Source organism: Sarcophilus harrisii, chromosome 3 (genome assembly GCF_902635505.1).
Source record: "Sarcophilus harrisii chromosome 3, mSarHar1.11, whole genome shotgun sequence".
In the NCBI taxonomy this organism is placed as follows: Eukaryota; Metazoa; Chordata; class Mammalia; order Dasyuromorphia; family Dasyuridae; genus Sarcophilus; species Sarcophilus harrisii.
Window position 1 is genome coordinate 219,201,531 of NC_045428.1, and position 22,512 is coordinate 219,224,042.

At 33.2% G+C, this 22,512-nt stretch overlaps 1 protein-coding gene across 4 annotated transcripts in view; it reads left to right on the forward strand.

Moving 5' to 3' along the window:
* Window positions 1–22,512, forward strand: part of PPP2R3B (protein phosphatase 2 regulatory subunit B''beta) — a 103,994-nt gene that overhangs the window by 65,676 nt on the left and 15,806 nt on the right. For 3 of the 4 annotated variants that reach the window (XM_003765613.4, XM_031959072.1, XM_023500382.2), the window contains 4 exons: window positions 11,784–11,873; window positions 11,987–12,162; window positions 15,351–15,469; window positions 15,547–15,653. In XM_003765613.4, coding sequence (XP_003765661.1) covers window positions 11,784–11,873; window positions 11,987–12,162; window positions 15,351–15,469; window positions 15,547–15,653 — 492 coding nt within the window. Of the gene's footprint in view, window positions 1–11,783; window positions 11,874–11,986; window positions 12,163–15,350; window positions 15,470–15,546; window positions 15,654–17,345; window positions 17,405–22,512 lie in introns of all 4 variants that reach the window. The other variant, XM_023500381.2, reaches the window with a different exon arrangement.

The window sequence follows — 22,512 nt, forward strand, 5'->3', positions numbered from 1 at the left end:
ATAAAAATTCCAGCCTGCATGGGATAGATACTGTTCCTATAGTATACTGCTTCTTGGTGTCAAAGATCCTAAAGCTAAATCCTATAGGATCTACTACTTAAATATTGTAGCTGCTACAGGTTTTTTGATCTGGTCAGGTTTTTTTGAAGCCTAGTATAATCAGTACTGAAGGACAAAAAAGAAAACAAATAGATAGCCAAACAATAACAACAACAAAAATCTAAAAAGTAAAAGCCCCCTGAAGGAGTGAGGATTTGGAAAGAGAACAAAGGGAATAAAACCAGGAAATCCTAGGGCTTTGCCTCTTAGCTTTGGAAGAACTAAACCCTGAATTTAAAAGACTCCATCCAAATGGTGAGTAATGCCAAATCTCAGCCATTTATCCTATGTCTCTTGATATAAAGTTATACTAATAAGCAGAAGCAGCACCAGGAATATGAGGGCCATGAAGTTGATGATACTTCTGGAGTAGTAATCAATCCTCCTCATGAGTCATGGTCATTTATGGTGAAGTAGTTTACAAGTCTTTGCTATCTTGTGTGAAACCTGTCCAAGTACTGTGAACAATAATAGAACTTGCCCAGTATGATTCTTCACCACATCTTCCTAGATTTCCCATCCCCAGGATGTTCCATTTGGAAGAAGTACCAAATCTTTATCCCTTTAAGACCTCTGTTATAGGACTCTACTTTTTTATGCAGAGGCTTAGTAGACACTTTCAACCCTACTCCTCCGTCATTCATTAGATAACAAGGCACTGCCCAAAAATTAACTCCTTTGTCTTCTAACCTGTTGAACTTTGGGTACTATACTGACAGCAATGTAAAAGGACTTCATCAGTTCCAGATTACACTAGGTAAGGATTAGGAGAGGCCTGCCCAAGATACTGTCCCTGCTGTGCCTATTCTTCTGGGGCTCATATCACTGCATTGTGCTGCTGCTGACACCTGTAGCACTAAAATAATGCTTCTGCTTCTGAAAGTAGAAATAGTTCCTGCTTTCCTACCTTGTCATTGTTGCTGCCAGAGTTACTGCCTATTCTGCTCTTTTGAAGCCCCTTCAGGTACACGATTTCACTGGGACTAACAATACTACACATTATTGATTAGGTCTATTTTCCTGCCCATTTCCATTGGGGCCTGTGAAAATACATTCCGTTTCTGGGCCTGTGGATTCTGCTGTGGTCCCCTTGTGTTGGCCTAGAGATGCCTCCCTTTTGGCAAGATCTGAACATTCCTCTTGTGCTACAATTAGGCACTAAAATTCACAGGAATATATATCTCAAAATCCCTATTCACCTCCATATTCTTGGGGAGACAAAAACAGAATGGGTAGAATACATGCTGTAAATGCCTTATGGAAAAAGTTGCTATCTTTCTGAGAATGGAGGACACATGGGGTCTATGAACTATTCCTCTGGGAGCCCTCATCCAGTTTGCATTGAAACTTCCAATAATAAAAAAAATTACAGTTACAATTCACAGTTTCAAAACAATAATGGAAATTGATTGTTGCTTTAAATTGAGACAGCCCTTTGGTTCTCAGCCAATAAACTAGTGTGCATTTGTCATTTATCTACATCCCAAATACTGGAAAGGTCTTTTGGGGTATCCTTTCAAGTACTTTCTCCAAAACTCACCCCTTTCAAATTTACATCACCTTTTCAGTCTCAGGTTTGTAGCTTTGTCTTTGACTCCTTACTATTATCCCAATTAGTTACCAGATTTTGTCATTTCTTTTTTCATAAAATCTCTCACCTTTCTATTCATGTAGCTTCAAGCATATTTCAGTTTCTCATTGATTGTCACTTAAATTATTGCAGTGACTTCCTAATTAATCTCCCTGCTATAAGTTTTTTCCACTCCTGCAGTCTTCCACAGAGACGGCAAAATGATTTTCCATAAGCACAGGCAGGATCATATCACTTCCCTACTTAGTAAGCTTATGGTATTTTCTCATATACTCTAAAATAAAATATAAATTCTTCTGTTTTGTTTTTGAAGAAATTAATATGACCCATACTCATCTTACTAGCTTCATTGTACTTTCTTGAAACTTTGCAATCCAGACAAAATGAACTCTCTTTTATCTGACATAGTTTCCATCTTTGTGCCATTGTACTAACTACTTAAAGTTCATTTCTCTTCTTACCTTTTTCTCATAGAATCTCTCTTGTCCTTTAAGAAACAGTTCAAGTGCCAACTTTTGCGGGAAATTTATCCTTATCTCTCAGCCCTTCTCCCTTCTTCCTCCAATTGCTGGTGTCCTTGTTCTCAAATGACTTTGTATTTAGTTGCATTTGTTCTCTTTGTATTTTTTCATATTTTATTATATAGATAGATAGATAGATACATACATACACATATTTAATTTTTCCACACATACATACACACATACACATTTTCTTCTCCATTCAAAAATAAGCTGATGAAGAGTGATTATTTTACTTTTTTTAATCTCCCCAGTACCAAGCAGAGATCCTAGAGTTTAATACATATTAATGCATGACATAATATAATACTTAATAGTTGTTGACTAATAAAGCATATAAACAGACCCAAGTGGTCCATTCATATATAATTCTTATTATCCAAATTCCATTCTTTAGAGAGCCATGCTCTCTCACAACTGGTGCAATTAGAAATTACTATCACCCCAAATACAAAAGTTGTGCAAATTTAGCATATGACTCTTTATATTTACTATATTTAGGTGATGATTATTGAAGACCCATAGCCTCTAATCTGCAAATGCTCATAAAGAATTTACCCTTGTAAACCCCCATCACAATATGGGCCAACACTATTAAAAAAGAGACATCAATGCCACAAAATGCAGAACTTCTATATCAGTACCTCTGACCACCAGATACTTACCTTTTTTGCCACCCTTCTCCACCATCATTGAGGTCAATTCAGTTCAAACCAATCTTGGCCATTAAGAGCAAACTGTATAATTTATTCCCTAAATTTAATTTTCTTGTCTGATTGTAAATACCTGCATTTCTACAGCTTTATCAAATGACAGTGGTGACAATACTTCCTTGCTTTACCTTATAGAACAGGGTGGGGAATAGCTGATTTTCAGGCTCTATAAGGCCTGCAAAATTATTTGCTAAGGCAATAACAAGCAATGATGAGCTGAAAGCTAGGTACAACCACTTCCCATTGCTTGAGTTCTATAAGTTTATCATTCTGTTTGGCCCACAAATGATGTTATAAATATCCAAATGACCCTTGGCATAAAAAAAGTTTCCCATCCCTGTTATAGAAAGACTTCTAATTTTTAAAAAATTATACTTAATGTTAATTACTGATTTTTTTTGGTAGGTGCTCTTTATCATATTAAAAAAAGTATTTGTTTCTGTACTTTTTGATGTTTTTAACATACCAGGATTTGGCATTTTGTCAAAGGATTTTTTTTTCTCCATCTATTAAGATAATTATGAGATTTAAATTATTTTTGTCATCCATGTTGCCTATTATGCTTATAAATTTCCTAATTTAAAAAAATTATCAGCTTGTCTTTATTGATAAAATTATGTAGTGCATATTCCAAGTATACATTTCTACCTTCTGTCTTACAAAAATAATGTGATGAAAACTTATTATATAAAATGAAACTCCACAAAACCCTAAAATTAAATTTCAGAAAATACAGCATATCTATGACAATCAAAGACGATAAATTAAATCAAAACTTTATTTGCAAAAATACTCAAACTTTTTTAATAGTAGCTGCTTCAAGATTACTATGTACTAAGTCTTAAGCACAGCTTATTTTATTTCCTTAAGTTAATTGGGATAAAGACTGAATTATTTGAACAAATCTGCCACATGACTTTCCCATTGTTAAACCGATTCTGCATTTCTAGTATAAATATAAGATGTTACACTATATATCTTTTTAATGTTGTTGTACTTCTTTCACTAATATTTTTTCAATAATTTTGCATCTATATAGTTTTCTTGCTCTTTCTCTCTCCCTGGTTTCAGTATCAATATCATATTTGTTTTATCAAAAGATATTATTAGAATCTTTTTCCCATTTTTTCAAATGGTTTATTTGATATTGGAATTAATTGATTTTTTGATGGAAGTAATTTGTAAATATGTTTTGTGGGGTTTTTCCCTTGAGTTCTTTTATGTCTTATTCTTCTTCTGAGATTGAATCCTTTAAATACTTTCTTTCTTGTTCTATTTATTTGAATATTTTGTGTTTTTATAATTTTATAATTTTTGTGTTTTATAATTTCATTTAAGTCAGTTTTGTTGATATGTTTGGGGGGAAATAGTTTTATTTTATTAGTCCCTCTCTCCTCCCCAAATGTTCCTTATTTTATTTATACTTTTAATTTCAGTTTTCTCTTTGCCCTCTTTGATTTTTACAGTTTCTATTTTTTACTTGGTTGGGTATTTAAAATTTTTTTTTATAATTTTAGTTGTATGTCTAAGTAATGGATTTCCCCCCCGCCCCTTATTTTATAGCTCAGTGTTTAGATTTTTTTTTAAAAATATAGAATGGTTTTAAGGATTACTGCTTTTGAGGATTAATCTGAAATCTGGGATTGTGGGATCTCTTACCTCTTCTCCCTTCCCCTTTTTTCACTCAATATACTTACTACCCAGAGGCAGCAAGTGATTCAGTGGACAGTGTGCTTGGTCTAGAGTCAGAAAGAACTGATTTAAAATTCAGCCTCAGACACTTAACTAATGATGTGATCCCAAGCAAGTCACCTAATGTCTGTTTTCCTCAGTTTTCATTTCTGTGCAATGGTGATAATAGAACCTACTTTTTTAGTTTGTTGTAAAGATCACTTAAGATAAAATTTTTTGGGAGAAAAGCTTGCACAGAGTCTAGCACATAGTAGGCACTATACAAATGCTTTTTTTCCTATCATCTGCTGACTTTGCTCTCATATAGGCAAGATACACTACAAACTTATGTCATGTGATTTCAACTGGCCCTTACTGTAGCAAGGCAATCCTTCTACATCTCCTTAATTGACTATTCTAATCACTAAGAAACTTCCCTATATTCCCTATATAGTGCCCTATATTCACTGAATAAAGTAAGACCATTCTTGGAGAACTTCCTCTTCTCCCCTCCTCCTGTCACATCTCCCAGAATCTTTTTGCCATCATCTGCATGTTCACCCCATCTCACATGGAGAGGGTGCCTTTATTTATCAAGACAAACCCCACCTAATTGATCCCAATTTCAACCTGTCTTCTCTAAAAGAATGCCTACTTTTCACCCCCCTCTCCTTGTCTTTTGGTTGCTAACCTACTGCCTAAATGCATGACAGTCTCCCCATCCTCAAAAAACATACTTAACTCATCTGTATTCCTTAGCTTTTGTCCTTTATCCGTTCTTTTGTGGCTAAGCAGTTCGAGAACAGTTCATTAATAATTGATGTCTCCACTTCCTTTCCTCTTAAACTCTCTTCTTAATGCTCTACAGTCTGACTTTCAACCACATCATTCAAATGAAATTGTTGTTATTAATGGCCTCTTATTTGTCAAATCCAATGGCCTTTTCTTAACTCTTTTCCTTCTTTACCTCTTTGCAACTTTGATACTATCATCCTCTTGGACACTCTTTGGATTTTCATGACATTATTCCATCCTGCCTGTTTGACTACTTCTGGATATACCATGTCATGCCTGCACACTATGAATGCCGCACAAAGCTCTGGGCTTTCTTTTTTTCTCCCTTTATATTATTTTAACTGGTGAGCCAGTCAGGTCCCAAAGAAACTAGGGTTCAGCAAGCAGATCTGAGTGCCATTTGTATATAAATAATTGAATTCTGAGGAGCGGATTGATAGTTCTTTTATGTCAATTATCATGTCTGAAAAAGCAATATTTGTATTTCTTTTTTGTTTATACCTAGCCCCTCTATTTCCTTTTCTTGTCATAGCTACAATTAATAATATACCCAGCAGTATATCAAGGTTTTTTAACTTAATCAATGAACTTGTTTTTTGAATGTTTTCTATGTAACTTTTTTTTTAAACATTTAAATACATTCTAAGAAGGGGTACATAGATTTTTACCAGATTGCAAGGAATTCATGTCACAAAAAAAGGCTTAACAACATCTTACACCATATACCAATATAAGGTCAAAATGGGTACATTTAAACATTTTTAACATAAAGATTTAAACATAAAGAGTGAAACCGTAAGCAAATTAGGAGAGCAAGGAATACTTCTCAGATCTATGGAGAAGGGAATAATTCATGACCAAACAAGATAAAAGAGAACATTACAAAATGTAAAACAGAGGTTTATTATATTATTATATAAAAGTATAATATATTATTACAGCAATAATATATCATTATATTATAATTTTATTGTTATATATGTATTATTAATGTAATTTTAATTATATCAAATTTAAAAGCATTCGCACAGACAGAACCAGTGCAACCAAAATTAAAAACAAGAGGCTGGGAAGCAAACTTAACTATAAATGTCTCTGATAAAGGTTTTATTTCCCGAATATATAGAAATTGAATCAAACTTATAAGAACATTTAAAAAAATGTTTAGAATTTGGAGAGGGATGGGGTGTATGCATGATGTGTGTGGTTGTGATTGTTCTTTCTGTTTACCTTATCATCATTGTGCATATTATTTTTTTGACTCTCTTTACTTTGCATTACATTTATCATTTCTTATAACACAGTAATATCCTACTAAATCATGTAATCTATGTTTAGCCATTCCCTAATAGGATGGGCATCTACTTTGTTTCCATTTCTTTGCCATCATAAAAATTGCTGCTATAAATTTTTTTGGAGTGCATGGGATTTTCTTCTTTTCGTTGGCTGCTTTAGAGCATAAACCTCAATAAGGTAATTTTTGGATTAAAATTTTCCAAAAAACATTTATTAAGCACCTACTATGTGCCAAATAGTAGGCTAAGGGCTGGAAGAATCCCTGCTCTTGGAGAGCTCACAATGAAATGGGGAAGACAACATCCAAACAAGCTATATATATAGGATAAAAAAGGAAATAATTCATTTGGGAAACATATTAGAATTAAGAGGGATTGGGAAAAACTTCTAGTAGAAAGCAGGATTTTAGCTGGCACCTTAAGGAAACTAGGCAAAATCATAAAGTAGAAATGATGAGGGATAATATTCCAGGCTTGGAGAATCCAGTGAAAATGCTCAGAATCGGGACATAGGAGAAATTTGTTCAAGGAACATTGAAAAAAGTGTGGATGTTTTAGGCACTTAATTACACCTTGCTTTCTAGAATGTTTATATAGCTTCACAGATATACTAATAATGTACTAGTGTGTCTAATCTCCCACAACCCCTTCAACATTGATTATTGCCACCTTTTGTCATTTTTGCCAGTTTTCAGAATGTGAGAGTCTTTTTGATTTGTATATCTTATTAGTGATTTGAAGCATTCTTTCATATGGTTGTTAACACTTTGCAATTCTTTTTTTGAAAATTGTGTGTTTATTGTATATGTATGCACACATTTTTTGAGAACTATTACACATATATGTATTTATATATTTATAAATATACACACATATACATGTAAATTGCTTATATATCTTCAATATTAAACCCTTCCAAAGTAATTCTTATTGAATGTTTGATAAAATTCATTTTTTGTATTTGTACCTGGCCTTTTTTCTTTTGGGAGTTGATTTACATCTTTTTTCTGAGACTGAGTTAATTATATCAACTTTATTTCTTTTTTCCATCTAGATATTTGGCATTTTTATAGATACTCATTTTTTACCATTTTTGATCCTGGCAATTTGATTTTCCTCTTTTTAAATCCTATTATATTGCAGTTAATCTAATTTGTGGTTGTTGGGGTCTTTTTTAAACCAAGAAAAACAGTTCCTATTTTTATTTTAAAAGTTTCTTCTAGTTTTATTAAAGTATTTTATTTTCATATTTTTTTATTTTAGTGTTTTGAGATTTTATGTATCAATTTTTTAGTTAAATATTAATATTATTATTCACATTGAGCTATTCTTTGTTTTTATTAAAGTGGTTTGGAGATACAAATTTTTCCATAAGGGCTAATTTGGTTCCATCCCAAAAGTTTTATGTTAAATAATTTCCTTTAATAAAATTAAGTACTATTCTTTCTTCTTTGACCCAGTAATTCTTAAATATTAAATTAGTCTTTACTTATTGAGATGGAGCCAAATATGTTTCTACAGCAAAATGTGCATATATATATGTTTTAAAGCCTATGTAGAGGTCAATCAAGAGTCCATTGTTCATTCTTCCTCCCCACTTCCTGATTATATTCTATTCATAAAACCATACCCTAACCTTATGTTTCTCTTACGTCTACTCCTGTGGTCCTTATAGATAATGGAATTCTGAAGGGATATTTTTCTCTTCCTGTTAGTAAACATTTCATTACCACATAACCCCTTTCAAGTTGCTCAAGTGAATCTAACTTTCTAGTTTTCTCTCCACTTCTGCGTTCTCAGCTCATTTCTTTTCATCAGAAATCTCTACTCACTTCAGGTCTTTTCATTTGAAACATTTGAAATTCCCTGCTGTAGTAGAGGTCCATTTTTCCCCTCTCATAAGATTATTTTCTGTCTTTCAGTGTGAGTTTTACTTGGTAAGCCTTTTTGAAAATTGCATTCCAATATTTTTTTCTCCTTTATAGTAATTACAGAAAACCTTCATTTAAGCATGGTTCCTTGGTAAATATGCTCTTATTTTCTTTCTATAGCATTTTTTTTTTTTTTTTTTTTGCAAAGTCTGGATGTAGGCTATGATATTCTCATTTTGGAGTTTCTTTCAGGAAAGGATTTGTAGATTCTTTCTCTTTTCACATTACCCTCTCATTTTTAAGGGATCTGGGCAGTTTTATTTTATGATTTCTTAAATAAGGTATTCAGATTTTTTTTTTTTTTGGTCATGGTTTTCTTCCTGACTTGTTTTTTTGACCAGTTTTTTTTTTAGTAGTAGATACTTTATATATATATATATATATATTTTTTTTTTTAATTTTGACTTTGTTCAAATATTTCTTGTTGTCTCATTGAGTCATTGAGTTCTGTTTGCTTCATTCTATTTTTTAGGGCATCCACTACTTCGACAAGGTTTTTCCCTTTTGTATGAGGGAGTTTATACTGGCCTCCCTAATGCACCTCCTCTCCTGCCTCTACCAACTTCTAGCTGGTTTACCTGAGTTTGAGCTGGCTTCCCTAGGACAACTCCCCACCCCCCTCCTCACTCCCATGGGCTTCCACATTTACCTATTCTTGTGTTGTATTCCATGGTAAGATGCCTCCACCAGCTTCTGGCCATCTTTTTTGTTCAGTTCTGGATGAAAGCATTTACTTCTGACTCTTCTTAGTTTTTTAGGTATTTTGTTTTTTAAAATTAAATCCTTGGTCTTTATAGAATTCTTTTCAGATATTCACTGGGGCTTACATGGATGATCTATCTGTTAGTCACCATCTTACCTGGAAATCTTCATTAGGATTATCATTCAAATGCACAAAATCTATATTTTAAAGTGGAAGTTATCTGTTTTCTAGCTAAATTCATTTTGACATTAGCTGTCTTCTACAATGTAAACAATGAGGAATATAAAAATAAAAAGATCCCTGTCCTTGAACAAGTGTATATAATATGAGGTAGAACATGATATGGACAAATAAAGATTCAAGCTAATGTTTTAGGTCATTTTAAAAAGAAAGAGAATGCTTTGAGTTGTTGATTAAGACAAGCTAAGTGGGGCAGTGGATAGAGCACCAGCCCTGAAATCAGGAGGACCTGAGTTCAAATTTGGCCTCAAATCTGAACACTTCCTAATTGTGTGACCCTGGGCAAGTCACTTAACTCCAATTGCCTCAGAAGAAAAAGAAAAGAAAAGAGAAAAGACAAGCTGTAGGAAGAGTTAACACTTAAAGTAAGAGAATAATTCCAACAGGCAAAGATGAAGCCAGTAGGATGACCTTCAGGGCTGTAGTAAATAGATGACAGGACAGGAATAGGAAGAAATCAGTATTTCAAATCTGTGAATATGTATAATATAAAACTAGTTGGAAAGGTAGATTGGAGTCACATTATAGAAAGTCTTAAATACTATGTGGAAGATTTTACATACCTATATTAAAGGCCATAGGGAACCACAAAAGATTTTTGAGTAGGGGAATGATATGGTATAATGTGCACTGGAACAGCTAGATGGCTCAGTAGGAAGACCTAAGTTTAAATCTGCCTTCAGACATTTACAGCTGTGTGACCCTAGGCAAGTCATGTAACCTTGGTGCCTTAATCTACTGGAGAAGGAAATGGTAAGCCACCCCCATATTATTTGCCAAGAAAACCCCATGGACAGTATTAGAATGTGCTAAGATCCATGGGATTACAAAAAAATGGACATGACTGAATGTCTGGACAACAACAACAATGTGCATTAAAAGGATTATTTTGGCAGCTGTGTGAAGAATGTATTGAGAAGTATTAGAGGCTATTAAAATTTCAAAGTTGGATGAGATGAAGGAGTAGTATACCTTTGTGAATGGATAGAAAAGGACATTTGGAAAAAGTGTTGTGAAAGCAGAATTACTAGAACTTGACCAGTTGATTGGCTGTGAAAAGGGAAAGAGTAAAAAGTAAAAATGAATGGGGTTTTGGTTGTAATTGAAGAGGATAATAATGTCATTAACAGTAGTAGGGCACTTAGAAAGAGGGCCAAGTTTTGAGACTAAGATGGTCAGTTCAGGTTTGGGACATCCAGGTCAAGATTTCTAAAAGGCAGCTGAAGATGTAGGATTCAAACTTAGAGACAGAATTGGAACTGGATGTACAAATTAACTTTTCATCTGCATTCTGTTGGGTGTGGGGTAGGAAAAAAGGTGGTAGAAGAGAGAAATAAATAGAAAAATATCTGGAAACAGAATGTCTTGTTCTTTCTAGTAATGATATAGTATTTTTAGTGTCTATATTTATTTGTACTCTCTTAATTTTTCATTTAAAAAATTTGATTGAACAAAGCTTGAATGTTTTACATTATTATTTCAAAGGAGCCAGAATGATCAGAGCCAGTGTACAGGGTATAAGCAAATGAAAATAGGAACCAAGAACTCAAGGAATGGGCAAAGTCAGATCAGCAAAAACAGAGAATGGGACAAATCTTTAAAAAAAAATTGACCTTTTGGGGTTCTTTTAAGATCTCCTTTGGCAAATGGAATCTCAAATTGGATAAAATTTTAAAAGTTAGAAATAAATCTAGTCACTACCAAGTATCCTGAACTTAGATTTTTACTGCTTCACCTTCATCATTTCATCTTGTGGTTTGCCACTTAAAACATGCAAAACTGCATATTGTTAGAGTCAACACACATATAAAATTAGAAGTATAGCTTAAATTGGGATTGTTAAATTACAAGACTGTTAGGATGTGTATGTGGGGGGGAGATAGCGGAATAGATACACATACAGTAGACACACATATAATTGTATTTGGAGTAGTTTAAATCAATTAAAAACTGAAGCATTCAAACCGAACATAGTCAGCTATATTAAATTTTACTTTCAATAATATGGAAGAGAAATGAAAACTTTCCAGTGTTTGAGAGTATGGCACATAATTAGTTCACTAGAACCTATCATTTACCCAGGTTTTAGGGTTGTATTTTTTTTAATAAAATATAGAGTATCAGGAAGGGAACTACTTAACCATTTTAGCTGATGCTATTTGAAGTGCTAAGTATTTTTTCTCACATTTATTATCTTTTTCTTAATTATTTCACTGAATTACAGGGGCAGAAAAGTACAGAAAGAAGGGAAAATTAGCTATGCTGATTTTGTCTGGTTTTTGATATCAGAAGAAGACAAAAAAACCCCAACCAGGTATTTTGTGATATATTTGAAAGATATTCATTACGATTTATTTTGTGAATAAGTGCTTGGGGAAGGCCAGATTTTTTTTTTTTTTTTTGCCATTAACATATCTATAATTTCAGTATCGAATATTGGTTTCGCTGCATGGATCTTGATGGAGATGGAACATTATCAATGTATGAGCTGGAATATTTCTATGAGGAACAGTGCCAAAAACTGGATAATATGGCTATTGAACCTCTACCCTTTGAAGATTGTCTTTGTCAGATGTTAGATCTTGTGAAACCACAAAGTGAAGGTAATGCTGTTTTTCTGCATTCATTTTAGAGTTGTCACATCTTTTGTTTGGCAGGTATAGACTTAGGGTAACACCTTAGTATTTCCAGAAAACTTATAAAATCGTGACTTGTCCATAAGCATTATAGATAAGGACTCAAATAAGAACTCCAGTAAAAATAGTTATATAACCAGTGATATTGTCCTTTCTTACCTCCACTTCATAATGTGTCTTGTTTCTTTCAAAATTCAACTTATAGTAGCATACTATATTTCTGCATGAAGCCATTCTTGATTCTTTTCCCACCCTTAAAACACTTTCTCTCCCTATCCTCCCACCATCTCCCTTCCTATTACTGTTTTGTATATACTTTCTTTATCCATGTAAGTGCTCTCTTTCCTAAGAGAATCAATGCTCCTATTTCAGAAACCTTTTCATTCTGTCTGCATCTCCAGTCCTAATGCCTAGCATCTGTTTGATACTGTTTTTTTGATTCATTGCCATGGAAATAACAGATCACAAGGTTACCTTTGGAATTTGAAAATGGGTATGAGTAGTTAAACAAGATGGCCCTATAAGGTACAAATGAGCAGGTCTAGCCTCATAGAAAATGTCATATCTCCAGAAAAATACTCGGGAAAAAGAGCTTTTATAACCACAGTTGACTATTTAAAGCTTGGGGTAGATGAACAACTGTTCTTTTCTGCAAAAGACTGTCTAACTCTCATTGGGAGACATTTAAACATTAAAGATCCTTTGGTCTCTTAATCTTGTGTTTGACACATGACAGTAATGACATGACAAATAAAAGTCTTATTAAAGTTTGGGGTGCACTTTGATAATTTGAAATATAAGAAACTATTTAAAATAACCATTGTTCCTAAGAACCCAGAAAGTTCAGAAACTGAGACAGGAGAAAGGTGAAATTAAGAGATTGGTAGGCCATCTTTGAAAGGCAGAAAAGTCTTTCCTCCTCCTTCTTTATATATATATTTTAGAAAGAAGTAGCCAAACTTTGTTATTTTTTATAGTTAAAAACTAAATACACTCTTATGACATAAACCTTTCTCACACAGATTTGAAAAACACTGATAGTTTTGTCTTACTATTCTAATTTCTTACCAGTCTGTTACCTTGGGACTAAATATGCAGTCATTCTTTAGGTTTTTAAGGAATTTTTCTGATAGGATTTCCTCACCCTGATCATTCCCTAAACCAGTGGAAAGTGAAAGATATCTATAAAAGAAGAAAGTAAAAATCTCTAAATAAATCATTGAAAATTCAAGAAAAAAATTTAAAAGGAGAAAAATGAACATTAGTGACTTTAGAGAGAGAGCAGTTTTAGTTCAGTGGTAAGGTTGAAAACCAGATAGAGAAAATAATTACTGAGAGCTTTACTATTTATTAAGCATAAACATAAATATTTATTAAGCATAAACATAAACATCTGTACTATGCTGAGAGCTAGAGATACAAATAGAAAAGCAAAAATATTCTCTGTCCTCAAGTTTTAAGTTCATTGGGCAAAATATATATGGGATTGATAACCAGAGACACATTTTGATCAGGAATGGTGAATTTGGGCATAGGAGAATGAATTGAAAGTAAGAAGAATTGCAAAATTAATTTGATCGTGGCTTATATTTTACAGTATTAGTTGGAGGAGAAGAGGGAAAGATGTGCCATTTCCTTTTTTTTTTTAATAGAGTTACTGGTATAATAGAACAGCCTCTGGCCTTAATCTCCTAGCCTCTGCTGCCATGTAAGATCCCCAGGGGCTTTGTTGTTGTTCAGTTATTTCTGTCATATATGACTATCTGTGACCCCATTTGGGGTTTTCTTGGCAAAGATACTGGAGTGGTTTGCTATTTCCTTCACTGGCTCTTTTTACAGAGGAGGAAACTGTGCCCAGAGTCACACAGATAATGTCTGAGGCTAGATTTGAATTCAGCTTTTCCCGATTTCAGGTCTGGAATTTTATCCACTGTGCTACTTAGCTGCTCTTCCTCAGAGAGCATCTATCTACTAGTCCCTTCAGAATTCTAAGGGTAATCCTGAAAGTACTGGCTTCCTATACTATTGCTCAAGAGCACCTCTGTTATTTTCTCTCTAATATAATTTAACTGTTTGATATCTCCTCAGTATTAATCAAATAATAAAATTTTAGAAGGGAAAGTAGATAAAATAGATACAAACAACATTTTCTAAGAGTTGATACAATTTAAATAGAAATGAAAATATTCCCTATTGTTCTGAGATAAGGTCTAAACTGTTATAAATCTACTTTTGTTAAATCCATAGCAGAACAAGATTGACCTAACCATGTGCAAAAAACAATAGATATGAAGTTATATTACTTGAAAGGAACTTGATCAGTTCTAGTACCTTAAAATTGATGGGTAGGTAGATGGGTAAATGCTACAGACTGATTGTGAGATTGTTCTAGAACTGAATTAGATAAATTTTTGTAAAAGAGTAGCTATAGATATAACCTTTAATTTCATTGATAGAAGATTTTGCTACATGAGAAAATTCCAGTAATGCAGGTCAACATCTTTTCTGTAGTTTATAGCTTTAAAAATTTTTGTAGCTCACTGAAAGATTGTGACATTTCCAGTCTCATAACTTTTGTGTGTTAGAGGAAGGAGTGAAACCTAAGTCTTCCTGGCTTTGAGGTGGCCATCTATTTGCAAGACATACCTTAACTACAGATTAGAACTGTGCTAAAAACATAAGGATCTTTTTTTTTTCCCCTTTCAATGATATGGATTTCATGTATTTAATAGAGGTCAGAATTTGAAGTTAGGAGATTTTAGTCTCAGGTCATACAACTGATCTTTGCTGTGTAACCATGAGTAACTTGCTTAAATTGTCTGAATCTCAATATCCTTATCTATAAAATAATACTTGTAGTACATGCCTTAGAGAGTTGTGAGAATTAGTGTGTTGTACTTTGCAGATCTTAAAGCAGGTTAGATGTCCCATTTAAAAGGAAATTTTCTTATTAGAAAGTTTGCCAATAATTGGTTTAAATATAATTTATTTGTAATATTTAGTTTTTTCTTGAAATATTTAAAAACAAAAGTTTAGGTCCTGCTCTGCAGAAATATGCATGAAGTTCTCTTTGTGACAGTATGTGTAAAATAAATAATAACTATGTTTAAACCATAAATAAATATCTTTTCCCTCTCTCTTCAAAATTCCTACAGGAAAGATAACTCTCCATGATTTAAAGAAATGTAAATTAGCAAATGTTTTTTTCGATACATTTTTCAACATTGAGAAATATCTTGACCACGAACAGAAAGATCAAATTTCTGTAATTAGGGTAAGTGCTGTGGAGACTGTGTTATGTTACATATTTACAAATGTCTGTATCATACTAAAATTGTCTGTGCTATTTAGGATGCTGAAAGTGAAGGCCAAGAGCTCTCTGACTGGGAGAAATATGCTGCTGAAGAATATGATATTCTAGTGGCTGAAGAAGCAGCTGGTGACCAATGGAATGATGGGTAAGAACAATGTCATAAGGAATTTTAATAGAACTAAAGTTGAAAAATGTATTTCTGCAGGAGTTATATTAAAATGAAGGTAGCATAAAATATGTAAAACAAGTGAACTTAAAAAGTTAAGTACCATTTGGATTAAGTTATTTTTGTAAATGTTCTTGTGTTCAAGTTGAATGTTTTAAGGTAATAAAACCTTTTAATGCCTCTTTAATTAAAATTGTAGTCTGTAGTATTTTGCTGAGCTTCAGATGACATTCATTTTAACCAATTCATTATTTTCATCCTTCCCAGTTCCCTTATCTTAAATATACAGAAGCTCAACTAACTACCCTTGTTATACAGAAAATGTTATGATTAGTGAGCTAATTTTAGCTATATTTTCATCATTTTATGTTGCTAAGCCTTTACAACAAGTGACTAGTAGGACACCTGCTTATGTGTCTATATATATGTATTTTCATGCCTGTATATCCAATATATGAAGTTGATAGGGATTAGGAGAAAACATTTTAGCACTTGATGTTGTTCTCCGAGGAAACTGTTTTTAGAAAGAACAATTTATTGCTTTTTAACAATCTATGCTGCCTTCTCTTCTTCCTTGACCCAGCTCACTGTCAATTATTCTAGCAATTTTGCTAATTGATATATGTAAGATTAGTATGCTCTGATCTACATGAAACAAAATTGATAAGTTCAACTATAGGTAATGAATGCCAAACTAAAATAATTTAAAAAAAAAAATCAACACTTTGTTGAATGTGACTTCTTAATAGACAGCCATCTGTACTTCAGGGAATCCCTGTGATAAATTTTCTTTCAATTGCTACCCAAGACCATTCATTCCTCTGTGTATTAAGCACTTTTATGATTGATAAGTCTATAGTGCTTATGAAGTATTGACCTTTAAGAAAATAAAAAGAAAAAATGGAAGTATTTCAATCTCTAGAGCATGAGGTTTTGTTTTTGCCTCTTGGAACAGTACTCAAATCATCAGTGAATTTATTGTATCTTCCAATTTGAATCTAAAATATATGATTTCTACAGTTTCTGTATACTTGCTCTAACAAACATAGTATGTTCATTTACTATCATATGGAAATTGTTTTTGGAGATTTTTATATTTTCTTCTGTACCAAATATTGACCTTTTATTGAAAATAGTTTTTCTCAGGCTGTCATCTTTGATATTTTCCTTAAGTCCATATCTTTAGACCAGTTACCTTTGTGTGAGCAGACTGAGTTTTTTCCAGTCTTCCAGCTCTGTTATGGACTGATTTATATCATTTAGGAAAAAAATCAAAGTAATAATATATCAATCTTTCTCCATCATTGTGCCAAAATAGGAATGGTGAACAGAAGCAACATTTATTAAAGTAACTTGCAGGTTTACCCTAAGAGGACCAGTCTTCTCTGTACATTGTGTACAGGTGGGGGAAAAAAAAAACGCAGGCTCATTGTACGTAGGGAATAGTTGTGGGTGGGGAAGGGTCTAGTATAATCTAAAGCCTTCTTTTACTCCTACATGTATATTGGTATTTAGAAATTTTAAGAATTAAAAGTTGTCTTCATATCTACCACCTCCATTTTTAAAAATTAAGGACAAATCCACATTCAGTATTAAAAGTTTTTTTGAATTATCTTAAGAGTAATGCACTAAAGTAGCAAAACACTGACCTTCCTTCTGTAACCATTGTAGGGATTCTGACTTCTCTGACTACTAGCCTGCACAAAAGTCTAGAGTAAGGAATTACTCAGGTAAGGGTATGCGTTCTGGCAAAGAAAAATTTACTGATTTAGGTCTGCATGTTATCTGAAATATTATATTGTCCTGAATCCAGAAATGATAACTTTTAATGTCCACTATTAAAACATTAGTTCTGGATCACTAACTTTCCACTCTGTGGAATCTACAGCAAATAATCCTAACCACATCTTCTAAAAGCTTTATATGGATATCTTCTCTGTGAAGTCTTCAAATTCAGCTATTTTAATTTTTTTTGCTATGTAATTTTATCTCTGACCTCAAACCAGAAAAATCTTAAAGCCTATCTTGTTTAAAGCAGGTTTACTTTTCCAAAATAAAACTACAGTAGTCGGTTTGTTTAAAGTGTTTTACTGTGATCATATTTCAGATTGATAAATATGCATCTTTGTCATGTCTCATTGAAGCTATCAACAGTGTTTATGAGATTCCATTCAAGAATTAGAGTCTATAAGGGGAGAATAATTACATGTTCAAATCTCTATATAATTACTATCTATAACAAAAATAATCTCACAGACTAGAAAAAAAAAAAAAGGCATTAGTACAACATTTCCAATCTGGCTGTAACAAGTTATCCATAATGAATAATCCTTTATATAAAAAATACCCATTTGGTTCCCTGGCTGTACAATAGCTATTTTATATCAAATCTCTGTGATCCTAGTTGCATTTAAGATAGAATAAACAGACAGAGAGATGAAAGCGAGAGAGACAGAAGAAAGAGAGACAGAAAGAGATGAGAGAGAGAGATCAACTATTTTGTCATAAGACAGTAATGATTCATTATTCTGATCTCAGGGAAACCATATTTATCCCTAACAGGAATAAAATATACCAAAACTTTAAAATCACAATTGAAAATAATGAAACATATCGATACAAATTATGTTATAATCATTTACTGGATTTTTGTACTTGTGTATATTTGTGTTCTTTTTATTATCATTATATCCTGGGAAAGAGTGAGTTTCATCTTTATATAAATTTGTTATGGGAAAGCAATTATTCCTGACAATATCCTTAACATTAAAAAAATCATTTTATGGAAGAAGGGTAGGTTTTGAGTCATAACCCTTTTCTAACAAAGGAACATATTGTTATTTTCCCCCTTGGAGATTTTTAAAGAAACAGGTGAGACAGTTTTAAATGTGCACTTAGTATTTCAATATCTTTTTTCCAAAGATGTTATGATAATGGAATGCATTAAGAAGAATAGTGTATAAGATGAATGTAAAGATAGGAAGGACCAGTTTGTAAGGAATTTCAAATATCAAACAGAATTTATATTTGATGTTGGAAGTTATAAGTAATTACTGGAATACATTGAATTAGGGAATTGGAGAATATAATAGAGACCTATACTGTAGAGAAGTCACTTAAGAGGTTATATGCATTTAGAGTAAGGAAAAACTTATGGTATAGATAGCAATTAAGCTAATGTATAATATAAGCCAAAAAGGCATAAGGACCTAAACTAGGATAGTTAAAACATAGTAATGGAAGTAAGATGGGAAACTGATTGGATTTGAAGGATGTTCTCTAGAATCAGGCAGAATCCAAGGTTGTGAATATGAATGACTGAAAAAATACTGGTATATCCACTGAGTCTGAGATAGTTTGATGACCAGTTTGAAATGTCCAGTCCTGACTATACTCTGATCCAATGACCCTGACTTCTTGCTATATCTCATACAAGACACATCTTCTGACTGCATTTTCAGTGGCTAGCTCCCGTGGAATTCTCTTCCTCCTCATCTCTTGCTTTCCTTGGCTTCCTTCAAGCCCCAAATAAAAAAACCACAAGAAGCCTTCTCTGATCCTTCTTAATGCTTTACTTGCTAATGGCTTTCTTCTGTTGATATTTTCCCCAGTTTATTTTGCATATTGTTTTGTGCATAATTGTTTGCTTCTTATCTCCTCCTAGATTGAGAGTTCCTTGACGTTAAGAACTGTTTTGTTGCTAGGTTTGGGGGAGTTATTATTATTTTTTGCCTTTCTTTTATCCCTAACACAGTTCTTGGCACATAGTAGACAATTATAAATGCTTCTCAACTTGACATTAGAGCTAAGGAAAGAGACACTATCGCTTAGTTATAGATCTTGCAGTAATTTGCAAAAATGTAAACTGAACTCATGAAAACTTGTGAGGTAACCAGATGAATAGTGAAGAAAAATAAAAAGGTACAGGACAGAGCCTTAGTTGTATATTCATATTTCTGAGTATGATATGGACAGTGGACCAAGCAAAGGAGAAAGAAGAATAATTGGGCAGGTAGAAGATATAGGAAAACAATGTTCTGAAAACCTAAATATCTAGAAGGAAGAACTAGTCACTAGTATCACATTCTAGAAAGAAGTTAAGAATGAGAATTGAGGAGGAGAGGCCATTAGATTGTGCAAATAAGAGATCACTAGGAGACTTCCCAGTCACATGAGCAACAAGATGAAGAACTAAACATTTTTTTTCCTAATGTGTATGACCTTTCCAAAACAGAAATTATGTACCAAAAATAAAGCAACTTCAGCAGTCTTCATTGCCTAGGACACCTAGAATCCAAAATAATTTTTTTGAAGTACAAAAACCTATGAACTCAGATTCACTGATCTTAAACTCACTCGGCATCCCTCCCCATACTTTACTATTAGCCTTGAGGCTGCACTAGCAGACGCAAAGATCCAAATGGACTTACAGTCTTGTACTCATTCCTTTCCATACATAAAGATAACCAGTTCCAGGCTGAAGAAGTCTGGCCAGGCCAGAGTAAAATATATGGGTGGCACAGTAAAAAAAAAAAAAAAAAAAAAAAAAAAAAAATTGGCCTAATAGAAAAATTAGAATCTGCAATGACAAATCTCATCAAAGAAACAAAAAAGACAGCAAAAGAATGGGAATGCAAATTTACACAAGAACCGTCTAGAAGAAAAGAACCAAAAGACATTAAAAGAAAATAGGCTCATGATACAAGCAAAGGATATTAATCTCAAAGACAGGTTGTGTAGAGACAACATAAAGATCATAGGTCTTTGAGAAGAATAATATGTCAGGACAAAAAAATCTTAACATATAATTCAGGAAATGAATACCAGAACTTTTTAAACATAGAATATAAAATATCATTTAAAAGAATTCAGATAAACTTCAGAAAAAAAAAATTCCCAAAATTCAAGACATAAGGTGGTTAAAATTTAACAGTTCAGTACAGAAAAGAAGTTCAGGCAAATGGGAGAAAGATTTTCAAAGATCTAGGAAAGGAAATTCAAATGCCTCAAACCATTTACACCCAGTAGAAGGTGCAGGAATGAACAGACTCTGGAGGAAGAGCAATGGAATTTAGGATGCAACCCCAGGTGATATCTCTTGCAACTCTGAGCTTGATCATAAATGAAAAAAGATAGACAATCAATAAAAAGATACATTTGAAACACTTTTAAAGAAAACTAAGTTTAAAAAAATTGTTTGTATCCGGAATACCCCAAACAATAAAAATGTAAGAGTGAATAAATAAGTATAGCAGCCAAGAACAGTAATAGAGTAAGTGATAGCAGAGCAGCTGGTAATAAACTTCTTTCTAAATTTACACAAGAAGACAAGGCAGAAGTCCAGTGGAGATAAATGTGTAGAGGCAGACCCAGGACATTATGGAGAGTACTTGGAAATATCCTGTCTACAGATGAATCAGTTTTTTTGTGTATGGGATTATGTTGTATTTTAGGAGGGTTCACAAAGAAGAGAGAGGCCAAGGGCTAGAGAGGAATGGATGAAGTGCCTAAATCAAATCAAGTGAGGGAAAGGTGACCCTTGTGATTTCAGAAACAAAAGAATCTATAGGAGAATAGGCTAGAAAGAGAGAGACAGGTAGGAGTAGGCCTGGCTTTGATGGTGGGAGGGATTTTCTTTGATGACTACTCCTATGGGTAAAGAGGCATGATATTGTGAACTGAGATAGAGGCCTAGCATTGGGTGTGGCCTAGAGATTTGGGTGCTTGAAAATTCTACTTGTCTTCAGTATGGTGGAGAGTTGGAATTCCTGGGAGCAGTTGGCATCTGGGAGGGTAGGAAAACATGAACTCAAAGAGATTTCGAGGCAAATGTAAGCAAGATCAGTGGTAGGCTGCATAATCCAGGATTGAGGGAGGGAACTATCATTGGGCAGAATCCTTGCTGGCACATAGAGGAATTGACCTTATTCTGGAAGTCCAGAAGAGGAATCCACTGGGCAAACTCTACAAGGCAGTGGCAGAAACCACCTAGAAGGGAATGCCTAGAATGGATACCTCAGAAATTTTGATTACATGAAAAATACAGGAAAAGAAAAGAGAGCCCAGATAATTAGAGGTCATGTATCAGAAAATGAGGATCGCAGTGGTTCTCAAAGTATGGTCTAGAGAATCCTGGGGATCTCTGAAACCCTTTTAGAGGGTCTACAAATTCAAAAATAGTTTTTATTTCCAATATGGTAAATGTCTATAAATATAACCCAGATAAACAGAAATGCTTTGGAAAGATCCTCAATAATTTTTAATAGGATAAAGGTACTGAAAACAAAAGTTTGAGAACCACTGATCTAGAGTAAACAGGCTAGATAATGAAGAAGGTGAAAAAAAATCTTTTTGGGGGAAGAAAGGTGACAGATTGTATGGGGAAAATAAAGTCCCTACAATCTTTTGCTTTCATGAAAAACATTTCAGAAACAAAAGACATGCACAAAATGAAACAAAGGGATGGAGGAAAAAATTACTATATATGAAATAAATCCAAAAAAGCAAGAGTTACAATTGTACTATCTAACAAAATAAAAAGCAAAACATTCAAAAAATAAAAAACGATAAAGGAACCATAAACAACAATCCTATCAGTAAAAAAAAACTTTGTTGTACAGTCATTTTAGTCATCTGACTCTTCATGACCCCAACTGGGGTTTTCTTGGCAAAAATATCAGAGTAGTTTGTCATTTCCTACTTTAGCTCATTTTACAGATGAAGGAACTGAGGCAAACAAGGTCAAGTGATTTGCCCAGGTTTACACAGCTAATAAGTGTCTTAGAGCAAATTTGAATTCAGGTCCTCTTGAATCCAGATCTGGCAGTGTGCCTTGCTC